At 43.9% G+C, this 13,611-nt stretch overlaps 1 protein-coding gene across 1 annotated transcript in view; it reads right to left on the bottom strand.

Moving 5' to 3' along the window:
- Positions 1–12,851, bottom strand: part of GAP43 (growth associated protein 43) — a 55,090-nt gene extending 42,239 nt beyond the window's left edge. Inside the window, exon 1 of the mRNA XM_083500924.1 lies at positions 12,540–12,851. Coding sequence (XP_083357050.1) covers positions 12,540–12,569 — 30 coding nt within the window. The 5' untranslated portion in view covers positions 12,570–12,851. The remainder of the gene's footprint in view (positions 1–12,539) is intronic.
- Positions 12,852–13,611: the final 760 nt, after the last annotated feature.

Below are 13,611 nucleotides of genomic sequence, written 5' to 3'. Positions count from 1 at the left end.
TCAGGTTCCATTTGCATTGCCAATTTGCAAATTCAGACAATACAAAATGGGAGTGGAGGGGGATATTAGGTGAGCCAAACAGGACCTATAGTGACATTAACATTTCCATTACAAAATGGAAACTCTGGAACTGTTATGATAAAGGCTGTCTCTACTAAGTCCAATTTGTGTGCCAAGTCAGAGTTGGGAGCAGAATGCCTGACCAGATGGCCCTTTATTCTGATCCAGCAAGACAGCTCTTACATTCTTAGGATGCTACAGATATATAGCAACATTCAGGAAAAGTATGTGGTGCAATCCTCTTAGGGCAATACATTTGTCCTCCCACAAGCATCAGTGCCGGAAAGGTGATACCCATTACATTCATAGTGCAGCTTTTGATAGTGGTTCAGATCAACTAGGATATTTTTCACAGTAGGGGGAAAGATTGACTTGGGGGGGAAATGTGACAGGGTCCTGAAACTAAATCCTGATAAGTTAGAGGCCTTGTGGGTGAATCGTTTACTGTTTAAGTTCATAGAGTGGTAGAGTTGGAAGGGACCCCGGGGGTTATCTCATCCAACCTCCTGCAATGTGTATGTCAGTTACCTGTTGTGGACAGGGTTGCGCTCCCTCTGAAGAAACAGGCACCTAGCTTGGGAGTACTCCTGGATCCATCATTGTCACTGGAGACTCAAATGGCCTTAGTGGTTAGGAGTCCTTTTTACCAGCTTCAGCATTAGCTGCAGCCATTCCTGGACTCGGATACCAAGGCTAAAGGGGGCCATGCACTGATAACCTTACAAATGGATTATTGCAATACACTTTATGTGGATTTTAATGCAATGACAGCCACAAGTATAGACGGGTGAAACTCTTGTGTAGAGTTCAAAGGCCATGCTGGTGGTCAACTAAGTTCTGCTTAGTAGGTTCACAATTACGTAACCATCTGGCATGATAGTAAGGCATGGGGTGAGGTCTCCAAACCAACTGAGGTGGTTGCAGAATAAAAAGACAAGAAGATGAAGGCCAGGGTAACAAAACAAATTAGCAATAGTCTTCTGAATGCTCACACTGTAAGAATAAGAAGAGTCTGCTGCTGGATCAGGCTAGTGGCCCATCTAGTCCATCAGTCTGTTCTCACAGTGGCCAACTAGATGCCCTTAGGAAGCCCAGAAGCAAGATCTGAACACAACAGCATGCACCCCTCTTGCAGTTTCCAGCAACAGGTATTGAGAAGCATGCTGAGGCAGAATGTATCCATCAGGGTTAGCAGCCATTGATAGCCTTATCCTCCACTAATTTGTCTAATCCAACTTGGTGGTCATCTTTGCCTCTTGTGGGAATGAATACCATAGTTCAGCTATTCACTGTGTGAATTAACAAAGCAGCCTTTGCCAACCAAGTGCTCTCCAGACATTTTGGACTACAACTCCCATCAGCCGTAACCACCGTAGCGAAGGCTAGAGTAAAAGGGTAACTTAGGGCAGGCATAAGCAAAACAGATGTTTTGGGACTACAATTCCCATCATCCCTGACCACTGGTCCTGTTAGCTAGGGATCATGGGAGTTGTAGTCCCAAAACATCTGGAGGGCCAAGCTTGCCTATGCCTGATTTATGATGAAAAGAAGAAGCCAGTGCCATCATCACCAGTGCCATATTTCTTAGCTTCCTGTGAGAATCTGCCTAGCTACTGTTGTTGGGGAACAGAAATACAGGGCTGGATGGCCCTTTGTTCTTATTCGGCAGGACAGTTCTCATACATTCTGGGGTGTGTGCTACAAATTATAATACGATGTTTAGAAAAAAGCATGTGCTATGGTCCTCCTTCAACATGTAAGAATGTAACAAGCACATTACCGGCTGCTCAAAACAAAATGCTAGGATAACACAGTAAGTCCTAAGATGAGCAGGAACCAATTCCACCAGAGTATCCATATCCAAATATTCCAAGAGTGGCTTCAAAGTATGCATTGAGCATGATCAGCCAGCAATCTCATCAGAGGGTCACTTTTGTGCAGCATTAGTGCAGGCACAGGTATACCGCTGGTATAGGGCAGTATACAAATTTATTACTACTACTAATAATAATAATAATGGTAGAAATTATTATGAAAAGGACTGGAAAATTAAACAATCTGTCTCATAATCTTCATTTAGAGCAACACATGCAGTTCTGGACAATGTTCACCTCCTTTTTCATAATAAACAAAGATGTAGAAACACTGGAAGGGGTCTTTTTTTAATAGTAATAAAAAAGAATGTAAAATGAAACAGACAGGGTTTCTTAGCTTAGGAGAAAAATGAAGACCGAGAGAGGACAAGGGGTAGGTTTTAGAGAAACATGATTGGTGTGAAGAGAGTAAATAAAGGGCAACAATCTCAAAATAAAAAAAGGTCCAAGGCCATCCACAGCAGATGTAAGACAAACAGAAGAAATTACTCTCTCACACAACATATAATTAACCTATGGAACTCATTTTCACAGGACATTATTGCCTTCAGCAGATAAAATAAGCCCACGGAGGATAGGTCAATTGATGGCTATAGCAAGCCATAATACCCAAATTGCAACTTCCATGTTCAGAGACATCACTTCTCTGGCTATCAGATGCTGAGGATTAATGACAGTGGGTGGGTATTGCCATCACGCTGTGCTTGTCAACCATCATGCTGTGCTTATATCTGCCACTGTCAGAGGAGAGAATGCTGGCCTAGAACACTGGCCTGTCGCAGCATAGCAAGCCCTCATCCTTGACCAGCCTAGCCACCCTAGAGATGACCATTTCAGACTTGCTTGGGAGGCGCAGTGTCTGATAGTTATGGTGCTGCCCACAGATGAAGTGACGTATTTCCTCCAGTTGGAGGGCGTAAATTCATGTAGCTTGCAACACAGAAAACAAAAACCCACAGGCTCCGTGGAAGGTTTGCAGGTGTAATCACATCCATCATTTTAGTATCAAGCAGAACAAAGATGGGTTGTTCAAAGAAACTGGCCACAAGAGAAACAAAGGCAGAAGAAAAAAGACAGGTCAGATAAAAGGGCTAAGTATGCACAAGGTCCACAGCAGGGATTAGCAACCTGGAAATATGAATCACACAGGAGAGGAAAAACAATCGGAAGCAGAACAGATGGGTGTGCAAAAGGAAATGAAGAGCTGCAGGAGACAGTGCTATTAACTTTATTCAAGAAGAACAAAACCTTTATTGCACCAAAGACAGTTAAATCAATATTTTCCCAATGCTATTTTTCCACAGAAGCAAATGGGTGTGTTTTCCCACAGGGATGCTACATTACCATGAACAGGAAGGATGGGTTGTCTACATAATGGCAAGAAAGGGGAGAGATGCTGTCTATGAGGCAGAGTCTAAAAATGTGGAAATTGCTTTGTAAATTGTAAGCGGAAAGCTCTAGGGCACGGAAGAGTACCAGTAACGCAGCTGCAGCACCTATCTTCATGAAAAAGTAAGTGATGCTGCGTAGGACAAAGCCTTGCGGCATCAGGTTCCTCACAGGGCAGGACATCACTGGGCAAGACAGGACATCATCCACTCTCACATAGTGACATGAGGATATCACATTTTGGTTTTCATTTGGTTTGGGCAGAAGCGCATGGAATTGTAGATCCATAGTAGAACTGACTCATACGTCCCATGCACATGCATCATCACTGAACACCTCATACCACAAAGAGTCTGCTATTACTCTGGCCTGGGTTATTCCAAAAATCTCTGTCCATGAGAACAAGATTGATGGCATCAGTCAATGATTTTCAAAGAAATAAAATAAACGTGTATAGCACCATATACACACAACAGGATTATTTTGCTGCAACAACACAAAATAAATAAACAACAACAATTTGTACCCAAGAATACTAAGTAGAACTTAGTTGGATACAACCCAATAAAGAGAATTATCATAATCTATCAAAATCAGATTCCCTTTGTTCAGCAAAAACCATGAACCATCTGTGGCCCAGAGACTCAGGCACCAATCCTACAAATGCAGTAGCTCTTACTCCCAATCCCTCCCTGCTTTCCCATTGAATTTTCTTTTTAAAGCTTCCTTCCCACTCAAAGCTCCACCTTTTGCCCATCTCTTCTCCATGAGATCCAGCCAGGACAGCACTTGTCTGGTAATAAGCTATATCCAGTAATTAATGTTTTCACAAATTACCGAGAAGCAAAATTGAGGGCTTTTTCCCCCCTACACAAAAGACTCTCGGTGAAAACATGTGTGACCTTGCATCTAGGAATTCAAAACAGTTATGCAAATGTTGTCTAAATTAAAACGCAGAATCCCCATGCGAAGTATTAGCTCAGAGTCATAGAAAGAGAGATTGGCATGCAGGGAGAAACATGCTCAGCGGAAATCCAGCAGGAGAAAAGTAGAACCAGAATGTGCATCTTTGGGTTGCCAAACATGGGAAAGAAAAGCTCAACCACCTTTCTGACTGGATTTTCACTTTTTGAAATATGGCAACCCTAATCTAGATGTCTCAATGGTTAACAAAATGGTGGGCATAGCTCAGTAATCTCTGTTGATCTGAGTTAAAGCACAGTGTAAAAAACAGGACCAATACTAATACCATTTTCCACTCAAATACAAGTATCACAAAGTGCAAGAACTCCCTCTCCATCTTCACAGTATTAGGCACTGCATTTCTGATATGTGTGCATTTTAGTCATTTGGGAATTATCAAACCTATCAGCAATGAGTTCCAAAGGTCAGCTGTCCACTTCAAGATCTTCACACACAGTAGCAGTGGCATAGGGCCTGCTTCCCCATGAAGCAGTTTCATGCATCTGATTATGCACATGGGGAGAGCCTATCACATCACACGAGTCTTTCCCACCTGACTGGTACCTAGACAGGAGGGGAAGTCCATGGGAAAGGGCCCTGACCATGGGGTTGCATCATCCACATGGAGTTAAACAGGCCCTGGGATTGCATCACAGAAAAGGGGCTCTCACACCACTATGTGTGAAGCAAGGGAGGGGGGGAATACTTTCTGTAGACCTGCAGCAAATTTCTGTATATTACAGTTTCATTGCTCTAGAATTATGTGAAACTGTTTCCTTCTCCCTTGGTCCAAAACTACACATTATTTTAAACACAGCAATCATTTTCAGATTATAAAATGGAGCTCCATGGGGAGAACCAAAGACCTTAAAAGGGAAGGTATGAAATGAATACCTTCCCAACCTCTACTAGTGTGTGGCAGCAATGTGAGAGTCAGTGTGCTATGGTGGTTAGAGTCCTGGACTAGGACCTAGAATCATAGAGTTGGAAGAGACCACAAGGGCCATCGAGTCCAACCCCCTGCCAAGCAGGAAACACCATCAGAGCACTCCTGACATATGGTTGTCAAGCCTCTGCTTAAAGACCTCCAAAGTAGGAGACTCCACCACACTCCTTGGCAGCAAATTCCACTGTCAAACAGCTCTTACTGTCAGGAAGTTCTTCCTAATGTTTAGGTGTAGTTTGGATCCATTGCTCCGTGTCCGCTTCTCTGGAGCAGCAGAAAACAACCTTTCTCCCTCCTCTATATGACATCCTTTTATATATTTGAACATGGCTATCATATCACCCCTTAACCTCCTCTTCTCCAGGCTAAACATGCCCAGCTCCCTTAGCCGTTCCTCATAAGGCATCGTTTCCAGGCCTTTGACCATTTTGGTTGCCCTCCTCTGGACACGTTCCAGTTTGTCAGTGTCCTTCTTGAACTGTGATGCCCAGAACTGGACACAGTACTCCAGGTGAGGTCTGACCAGAGCAGAATACAGTGGCACTATTACTTCCCTTGATCTAGATGCTATACTCCTATTGATGCAGCCCAGAATTGCATTGGCTTTTTTAGCTGCCGCATCACACTGTTGGCTCATGTCAAGTTTGTGGTCAACCAAGACTCCTAGATCCTTTTCACAACGACCTGGGAGACCAGGGTTCCAATCTCCACTCTGCCATGAAGCTCGTTGGGTGACCTTGGGCCAGTTATTCACTCTCAGCATAACCTACCTCACAGGGTTGTTGTGATGATAAAATGAGGAGGAGAACTATGTGTGCAACCTTGAACTCCTTAAAGGAAAGTACGGATATAAATGTAATGTGACTTAATTCTTAATAGATATGCATAAGATTAGTCTGCCTATCTCAGCTGGACCAGAAGCTTTTCCAAACGAATTTGGATTCCTGTGTAAACCCACCCACCTGATGCCACTGACCCATATGCTCCTTTCCTTTTAGCAAACCATGTTTTCATTTCACCCCAGGCCTCCTTCACATGTGCACAATTGCATAGAGGTTGCTCCGCTGCATTGTTATCCAGTACAACTACAGCTTGTGTATGAATACTATAATCACATGAGAAAGGGCTAGTGGTCAGGTGAGGAAGACCCAGAAAATTATTACAGTCCCATCAGGCATGGTGGTGATTGAGAAGTGAAAGGCCCATTGAATTGGCCCCAATCATGTTGCTTGGGAAAACACACATTCCATAGCAAGATGAGTCAACAACATGTAGAAATGATTCAGTATGATTAGGTACAGGCATACCATTCAATATGGAAGAGTACATTTCCCATGTTTGTTGCTTTTTACTTGTGTGAACACTGTTGACTAGCGTGATTCTGAATCTTCCAGTTTTTTTAGTATTGTAACTTGCTAACATCTGTTGCTCTGTTTCTCAACCTAACTGGATGTTAACTCAGGAAATTGTTGTTGTTTAGTTGTGTCCGACTCTTCGTGACCCCATGGACCAGAGCACGCCAGGCACTAACTCAGCGAATAGTTCTCATCTTTATCCAACATTTCTATAAGCAAAAACACAAAGCAAAACACCCTTCTTGCACAGGAGGCTGCTTACGTTCTATTGCCTTTCAAGTACCTTGTCAAGTTCCTCAGTGTGGTTTCTGACACATCTTGTAACACATGAAGCTTTCAGGTCATGGGGAATGTGGCCTATCATCAGACATCCCTGAAAGTCACTCCCTTTAGGTATTAGCAACTGTTTTCATGCTCTGACAAATGTGGTCTCAGGCTGCTTCATTCATTTGCTGATTGTTGCCTGTGGAAACCCATTCCACAGCGAGTGAGTTAGGCCCCATTCTGGCATGGTTCTCTGTAGCCTCATGGGCCCCTCCAAGATTGTTCTTGAGTAGTTGGTCTGCACAGTGCAGCAGTAAGATATACAAGCGCTGAATCATATGACACTTTCTGGTTGTGCTATTCCTTTCCACACTAACGCCATGCCTTCATTGGAGCCCTTGGTGCACACATGGGATGTAACCAGGTGAGGAAGTACTGGTAACTCACATGACCCATATGCTGTGACTCTTGCAGACTACAGGCAAGACAACATGGAGTACCGTAGTTTTTTCTGGTGGCAACCACTGGTGTGAACCAAATCCTTTCCCTTTGTATTAAACCCCCTTCTACCAGAATTCAGTCACTTGGTACCATTGCAAAGAGCAGTCATGACACTTACTTCTGATTGCTCAGAAGTTACAAATAGATGGCAGTCCTGAAAACTAGGCCTCTATGGGAGTGAGGCATGGGCAAGTTCTATATACAATGCAATGTCCTTTTTTTGAAAAACTTTGCACCCTGAAGGTATATGAACCCATTCAAAATGGGATGTCAAAAACTCTCAGTTGACACACAGCAGCAAGAAGGAGCCTGCAGGTTATAAACTCAAAGATCATGGGAGAAGCTGAGCCCTTTGATAATGTATGCCTCTGTGGTGTGGGACAAAACAAAGCTCAGGAGTTGTGCATAAAATCACACCATGGGGCAGGAAGAGACTACCCAGGCTGCAAACATCCTCTCAGTGTGAGCCACTTGGAACCTGCAGTTTATATGCTCCCTGTGTGACTGAGAAAGTCAATCATTTATAGATACACATATTAAGAACAGAACAAGCAGAGGTTTTGGACCATCCACACCCTTCAGCACAGTGAAAGGCAAAGCACTCGAGGCAGCCTCTGACCCGCAGAGCCATGCCCCCCACAGCATGGGATAACTGTCTTACAAACTAATCACAGAAAGAGAGGGTCAAAGGTATTAGTATTTTACACACCTAATGTGAAAAAGATAGGCACAGCATAAAAGAGCTGCAGACAAGGGAGTGTATTCTGAATTCATATAATCTGTGGACATTGCCTTTGCCACAGTCGCATCATCTTGCCCTCACACAGGAAGACAGCCTCAGGTTATACATATTACCTAAATGTGGTGTTGACTGAAGAAGTGGCTGGGAGAATTCTAAGTTCTGAAAACCTTTCCAACATGGAAAGACGATCTCCATTTGAAAAACTGCTTTCTTTTGCTCAGCTAAAGAAAGAAAGCCCTACACCATATATCTTCTCTAGAAACAGCTCGAAATCATGACTGTGGGTGTGGTTATGGACAGATGTGCTGGCATAGCCATGTTTACAAGGTGTTTCTTGGGAAGGGCTTTATTTCCCTTATGAAATATGCTTTAAAAACTCTTATGTCAGAACTCTGTAACTCAATACAATTCAATACAAATTCAAAGAACCACAAACGCCCCTTTAGTTCTGACATGTGGCTATGAATGCTGATGGGAAAGTTGTACCGACAAGGAAAGGATGACATCTTCCACTAACCATCTTGGTTCCCTTTTACTTTATGGAAGAACTGCTTTCAATTAAACCTCTTGGGAAGCTCATCTATGCAATGGGGGATGGGTTACATTAAGTGATTTATGAAAAATCCATTTCTATAATAACCAAGGAGTTCAGAAATTGGAGGGGAGGGGGGAGGGGAGGGAGAAAGGAGGAAGAGAACTGAGACTGAATATTTCCATGCAGATGCTTGATTTATAAAAAATCTTCAAAGACAATAGTCATGGATGGAACGTAAGATCCTCAAAAGCCTCCAGCCACAAAAAAACCAAAAACTGCACTCAAGCTAAAATTAAAAGTTGTGAGAAGCCGCATGTCATGTCTGTCTGCAAGATAAGCTCTAGCCATGATCTACAGCCAGTGCCAAGTGATATAGTTCTGTGGGCTTTATTTGATGATATTGCTGTAGCCCATTATATCGGGGGGGGGGGGGGAATCAGCTGCAGATGCTTGAGTTTACCTCCCACAAAGAAGGGAGATGGCTTCACCTCCTCCCTGCCTCAGTATTTAAAGGTACATATCACCCATTGCATGTTTGCAACCTCTGCATTATGCAGAATAAGTAAGGGGTTTTTTTATTTAAAAAAATGAGACAGATGATACCCTGAAGAAATAAAACCTCCTCTCTGGTGCTTACTCCTGTCTTTCTTTCCATCTTCCCCTGTACCTCTCCGCCTTCCTGGTGTTTTAAAAGGCACTACAATATCCAACACTAATTGCTGAAACAGTTGCCTAACCTTTGATTGCTCTACAGTTGCATTAAACAGGGTCCAGATAGATAGATAGATAGATCCTAGCTTGTCCATGCTACTCCTGTGGAAGAGGGAAGAAATGCCGGCTCTCCCTTCTTCTTCTTCTTCTTCTTCTTCTTCTTCTTCTTCTTCTTCTTCTTCTTCCACCTCCTCCTTGTACCCCTCCCCTTCCTTTGATTTCATGGGTGTGGCAGGGTTCAAACCTCTCTTTCTCTCAAACACAAGTGTATTGCATCAGGGAAGCAATGAATAAGGCAGGGATCATCTCACCTACAAGTGGGAAATGCTAGCTCTCATTTAATCACCCATTCCATCCATTACTGAGCACTTTACCCACATAGTATTTGTCTGTTCCAATATATAGTAGAAAACAGGAGCAGCACAGCCATTGGTTAATGGAACATATATATATAAGGCACATTTCCAAGCACAGACTACAACATAAACTTTAGGATTTTATCTTTGAAATACACCCAAACATAATCTCCAATTCTTCTTCTGCATCACCTTTCAGCATTTTAATGGTGGTGGGGTTTTTTTAAAGGCATACAGCTGCCAAGGTGTTAAAAATCTAGGTAGTGCCTCTGCAAGGCCAGTTAGGTATAATGTTTCGTTCTGTGCATTCCGGTTACAGGCACAAACAAACTATAGGCATAGATTTTGAATGGGGGAGGCTAAAATTGGATATATGTGCTTCGACATCTATCCTTCTAGAATACCACATATACATTCAAATACATATGATCAACATAGATGCATGGTAACAGATATGTACTTCAGAGTCCACCCACACCCAGCTCACAGCCCCCAAAGGATTCTGCTATTTGTCCTTTTGCAAGCAAAAATACAGGAGGGGATTCCCCAGGAAGCAAATAAACCTCTCTTAAATTTGGAAACACCCACTTCAGATCACGGTTGTCTGTTATCTGGCTTTCCTTTCCTGAATAGTTGAAAGGAAGAGCAGGAAGGGGGTCAAGGATGGGAAGAGAGGGGTTCCTTCATTTTCTCTAGGTTTGGTTTATAAGGTATGGGTTTGAACTTCCATGTGTTTTGTGAGCATGATCTGTGTGTGCGCGCAAGCAGTATAACTCTCAGGGTAGAACGGAGATGCATGTGTGGGTGTGTCTGAATAGAGGTTTGCACCTGTGTGCAGTTATGTCTATGTGTGTATGAATGAGTGGGTATGTGCATGGGTGTGTCTCTTTGTGTCTGCAAAAGTATGTGCACTGAATTGTATATTGATAGGTATATTTAGATGTGTGGGGAAATGCTCTATGCATGGTTGCATCCATGGAAATGCACTCAGGGGTGTGTAAAGGGGTGTGGCTGGTGTCTGAAAGAGTGCCTTTTTCTTTTCTTTTTTAATCCAGCACAGATTTATAAATGTGCATGAAAACTAGGAAGCATAAAAACCCACCCACATACATAGGAAAAGTGTAAGAGCATAACCATGAGGTGGGTAGGATATTAGCCATGTGCTCTCCTTTGAAAAGATGGTGACTGTTCCTCTCATGAGCCTATCACTTCCAAAAGCTTCAGAGGCTGCTGCTACCTTATTTTAAAATGTGTTAAAAATGACTGCTGTGTCATTTTTGCCTTCCTCCTGCTGCCTTTTCATCCCACATATGGCTATTGAATATGCTCTGCTGGCTGACTGCAACATGTTCTATGTCCACTCTGCTTCAGGATTTAGTGAATGTACCACCAACTGGAGTGTGTCTAAAACACACACACACACATTAGGAAATAGATGCTATTGCAAGTGGAAGTTCCCATTCACCAACCCCACCCTAGAGATCTTCCAGACCACCTTTCTAACATATATGTTGGCTCAGAAAGGCATGCCGCTTTTCAAAATCCAGATATTCAGTAGTCACAAATAACCATTTCAATCACCACAGTTTCCACCCACCCAACATGCTGCATTATGGAACAAGCTGATATACTGGAAGGAAGCTGCCAGATGCAAGATTTTTTTTATTTAAAAAACCCAACCTACTGAGATTTCTCTTTTAAAACCTATACATATTCAAAATCCTTTTTCCACACATCAAAGACACCAAAATCCTGGTCCAGTTTGAATAAATCAGAAGTTAGACCATATGATGAATAAGATAAATTGCTCTCCACAAAGAAGGATTTGGAGCAGACTTGACCATTGACCAGCAGTGGAGTTTAAAGGTGTGTGGAGGGGAGGGGCAGAAGGCTGTCTGAGGGCGTCTTTACAATTTTATCATTAATTGCTGGAAATGAAATGCCTTCTCAGTCTTTCCACAAAACCCCACTTGCCCCCCCCAAAAAAAAACCTTATGGGCCAACAAGAAATTAACCAGTTTCCACCAAGTTCGTATACTGTTCCATCTTCCCCATCCCACCGTTGCTGAGAGCTAACAGAGGCGTGGTCCTCTGTCTCTTTTACCAGCTGGTGCACAGTTGTCCAAGTGTCCCCGGCATGAAAGGAATTGCAGAGGGAACCCCAGCCCACACCCCTAATCTCTCCTAGCAGCTCATTTGTTTCCCCCACCCCTAAGAAAAAAATTTTAAAAGGCAATGGGAGGAATGGTAGAGCTATTCTTCAAGTTGCTTAAAGAAAAAGAGAAGGAAAATCCACACCCATCTTCCAAGCTCCTTCTAATCTCTATCAGTACAATCACAGACAGAAAGCATCTCTCAGCTAAGATTCACATGGTATCTCGGGAGGGGGGTGTATGAAAGGGAATTGCCTCAACGCTCCCCCTCTCCATTTTCCTCTCTCCTTCCTCCCATCCATATCCACACACCCCTCGACAAATCCGAAATAGACAATCCTATGCCACGTACATTCCCACGACCTCCCTCCCCCAGGTGTGTCTAACAAGGATATCCCCCTTATTGCTCCCCAGTTCTGATCATTAGGCAGCCTTCCCCCCCCCACCCACCCGCCAACTCCACGGGAGGCAGAGAAAGAGAGAAAAAACCACCCCTCCGTTGCATAAATGGAAGGGGTGTGATCTGAGCCTTTCGTGGGAAGATGCTAAAGAACTGCAAAGGAAGCAGTTTCCTATATTAAGGGAAAAAAGAATCGTTCTTTCTCTCCTGCACGCAGATCCAACGCACATTAAACCCACAAGTCTTAGGAATTTCTCGACGGAAAAGAGGTATAAAATCTTCAGCTCTACCTGTTTTGTTCTTCTCATACAGCACAGCATGATTGTATTGTCCCCTTTCTTCCTTGTTGTTCCTTCCTTCTCCTCTCTCCTTTTTCCTCCTCTCTCTCTCTCTCTCTTATCTCTCCCCCCACCCTCTCCACTCCCTCCCCTCCCTCTTTCTCGCTCCTCGCACACACTCACACACACGCACACCCTCACTCTCACAAACACGCCAGGGCAGTTAGCGGCAACTGTAAGGTCCACAGCTATTGCTCATCACACATGCTCTCTCGCTCGTTCGCTCTCCCCCTCGCTCCCTCCCTCCCTTCCTCTTTCCCAGAATTGTTCACTGGCAGCTCTCAGTGACTAGTCACTTCCCCACCCCCAGCCCCCTACCACCACCAACACCACCACTATCAAGGCAGCCACCCCCTCGCAAGTCCTCTGCCAGCCTCATGAATATTTAAACCTATCCAATCTGGACCCAATTACCCGGCGACTTTCCCACTGTACAAAAATTGCGGGGTGGGCGTGGGGGGAGAGAGAGAGAACATTGCAGACTGCTCAGGGGGTGTGGCAACGTATGGTTGTCAAAAGGCAGCTGTGTTTCGTAGTGGGTCGTTTAAAAAAAAAAAGGTGCAGAACTCATTCATACCGTAGTGGTTAGAGAAAGGAGCAAGCAGGGGCCACAGAGGTGTGTCTGTGTAAAAGAAAAGTAGTAAGTCAACGGCTAATGCATGCAGTGTGTTACCAGCGTGACGTAATGTGGCATAGTATAGACTGGAAGACAGCCCTGAGGGTGGGCTGCACCCTTCAGCCACATATAACAGAAGTACAGGCAGATTTCACAAACACGTTGGCAACCAGGAAGCGACATGCAATTGCACGGACGGCAGAATCACTTGTCTTTAAGATGGGTAGGATCCTGTTATGTGCTTACCTGAGGGGTCGCTTGCAGAGATTCAGGCACATTTTGACATGTTCAGGTTGCACCGTGACAGTGCGGCATAGTGGTTAGAGGGTTGGGATTAGGTAACTGGGCAACCGGGGTTCAGATCCTTACTTCAGCCATGAAACTCATTTGGGTTACTTTGGGCCATTC

The sequence above is a fragment of the Podarcis liolepis genome, assembly GCF_965112155.1.
Source record: "Podarcis liolepis genome assembly, chromosome: 4".
NCBI lineage: Eukaryota > Metazoa > Chordata > Lepidosauria > Squamata > Lacertidae > Podarcis > Podarcis liolepis.
This window is presented reverse-complemented; position numbering and strand designations above follow the sequence as displayed.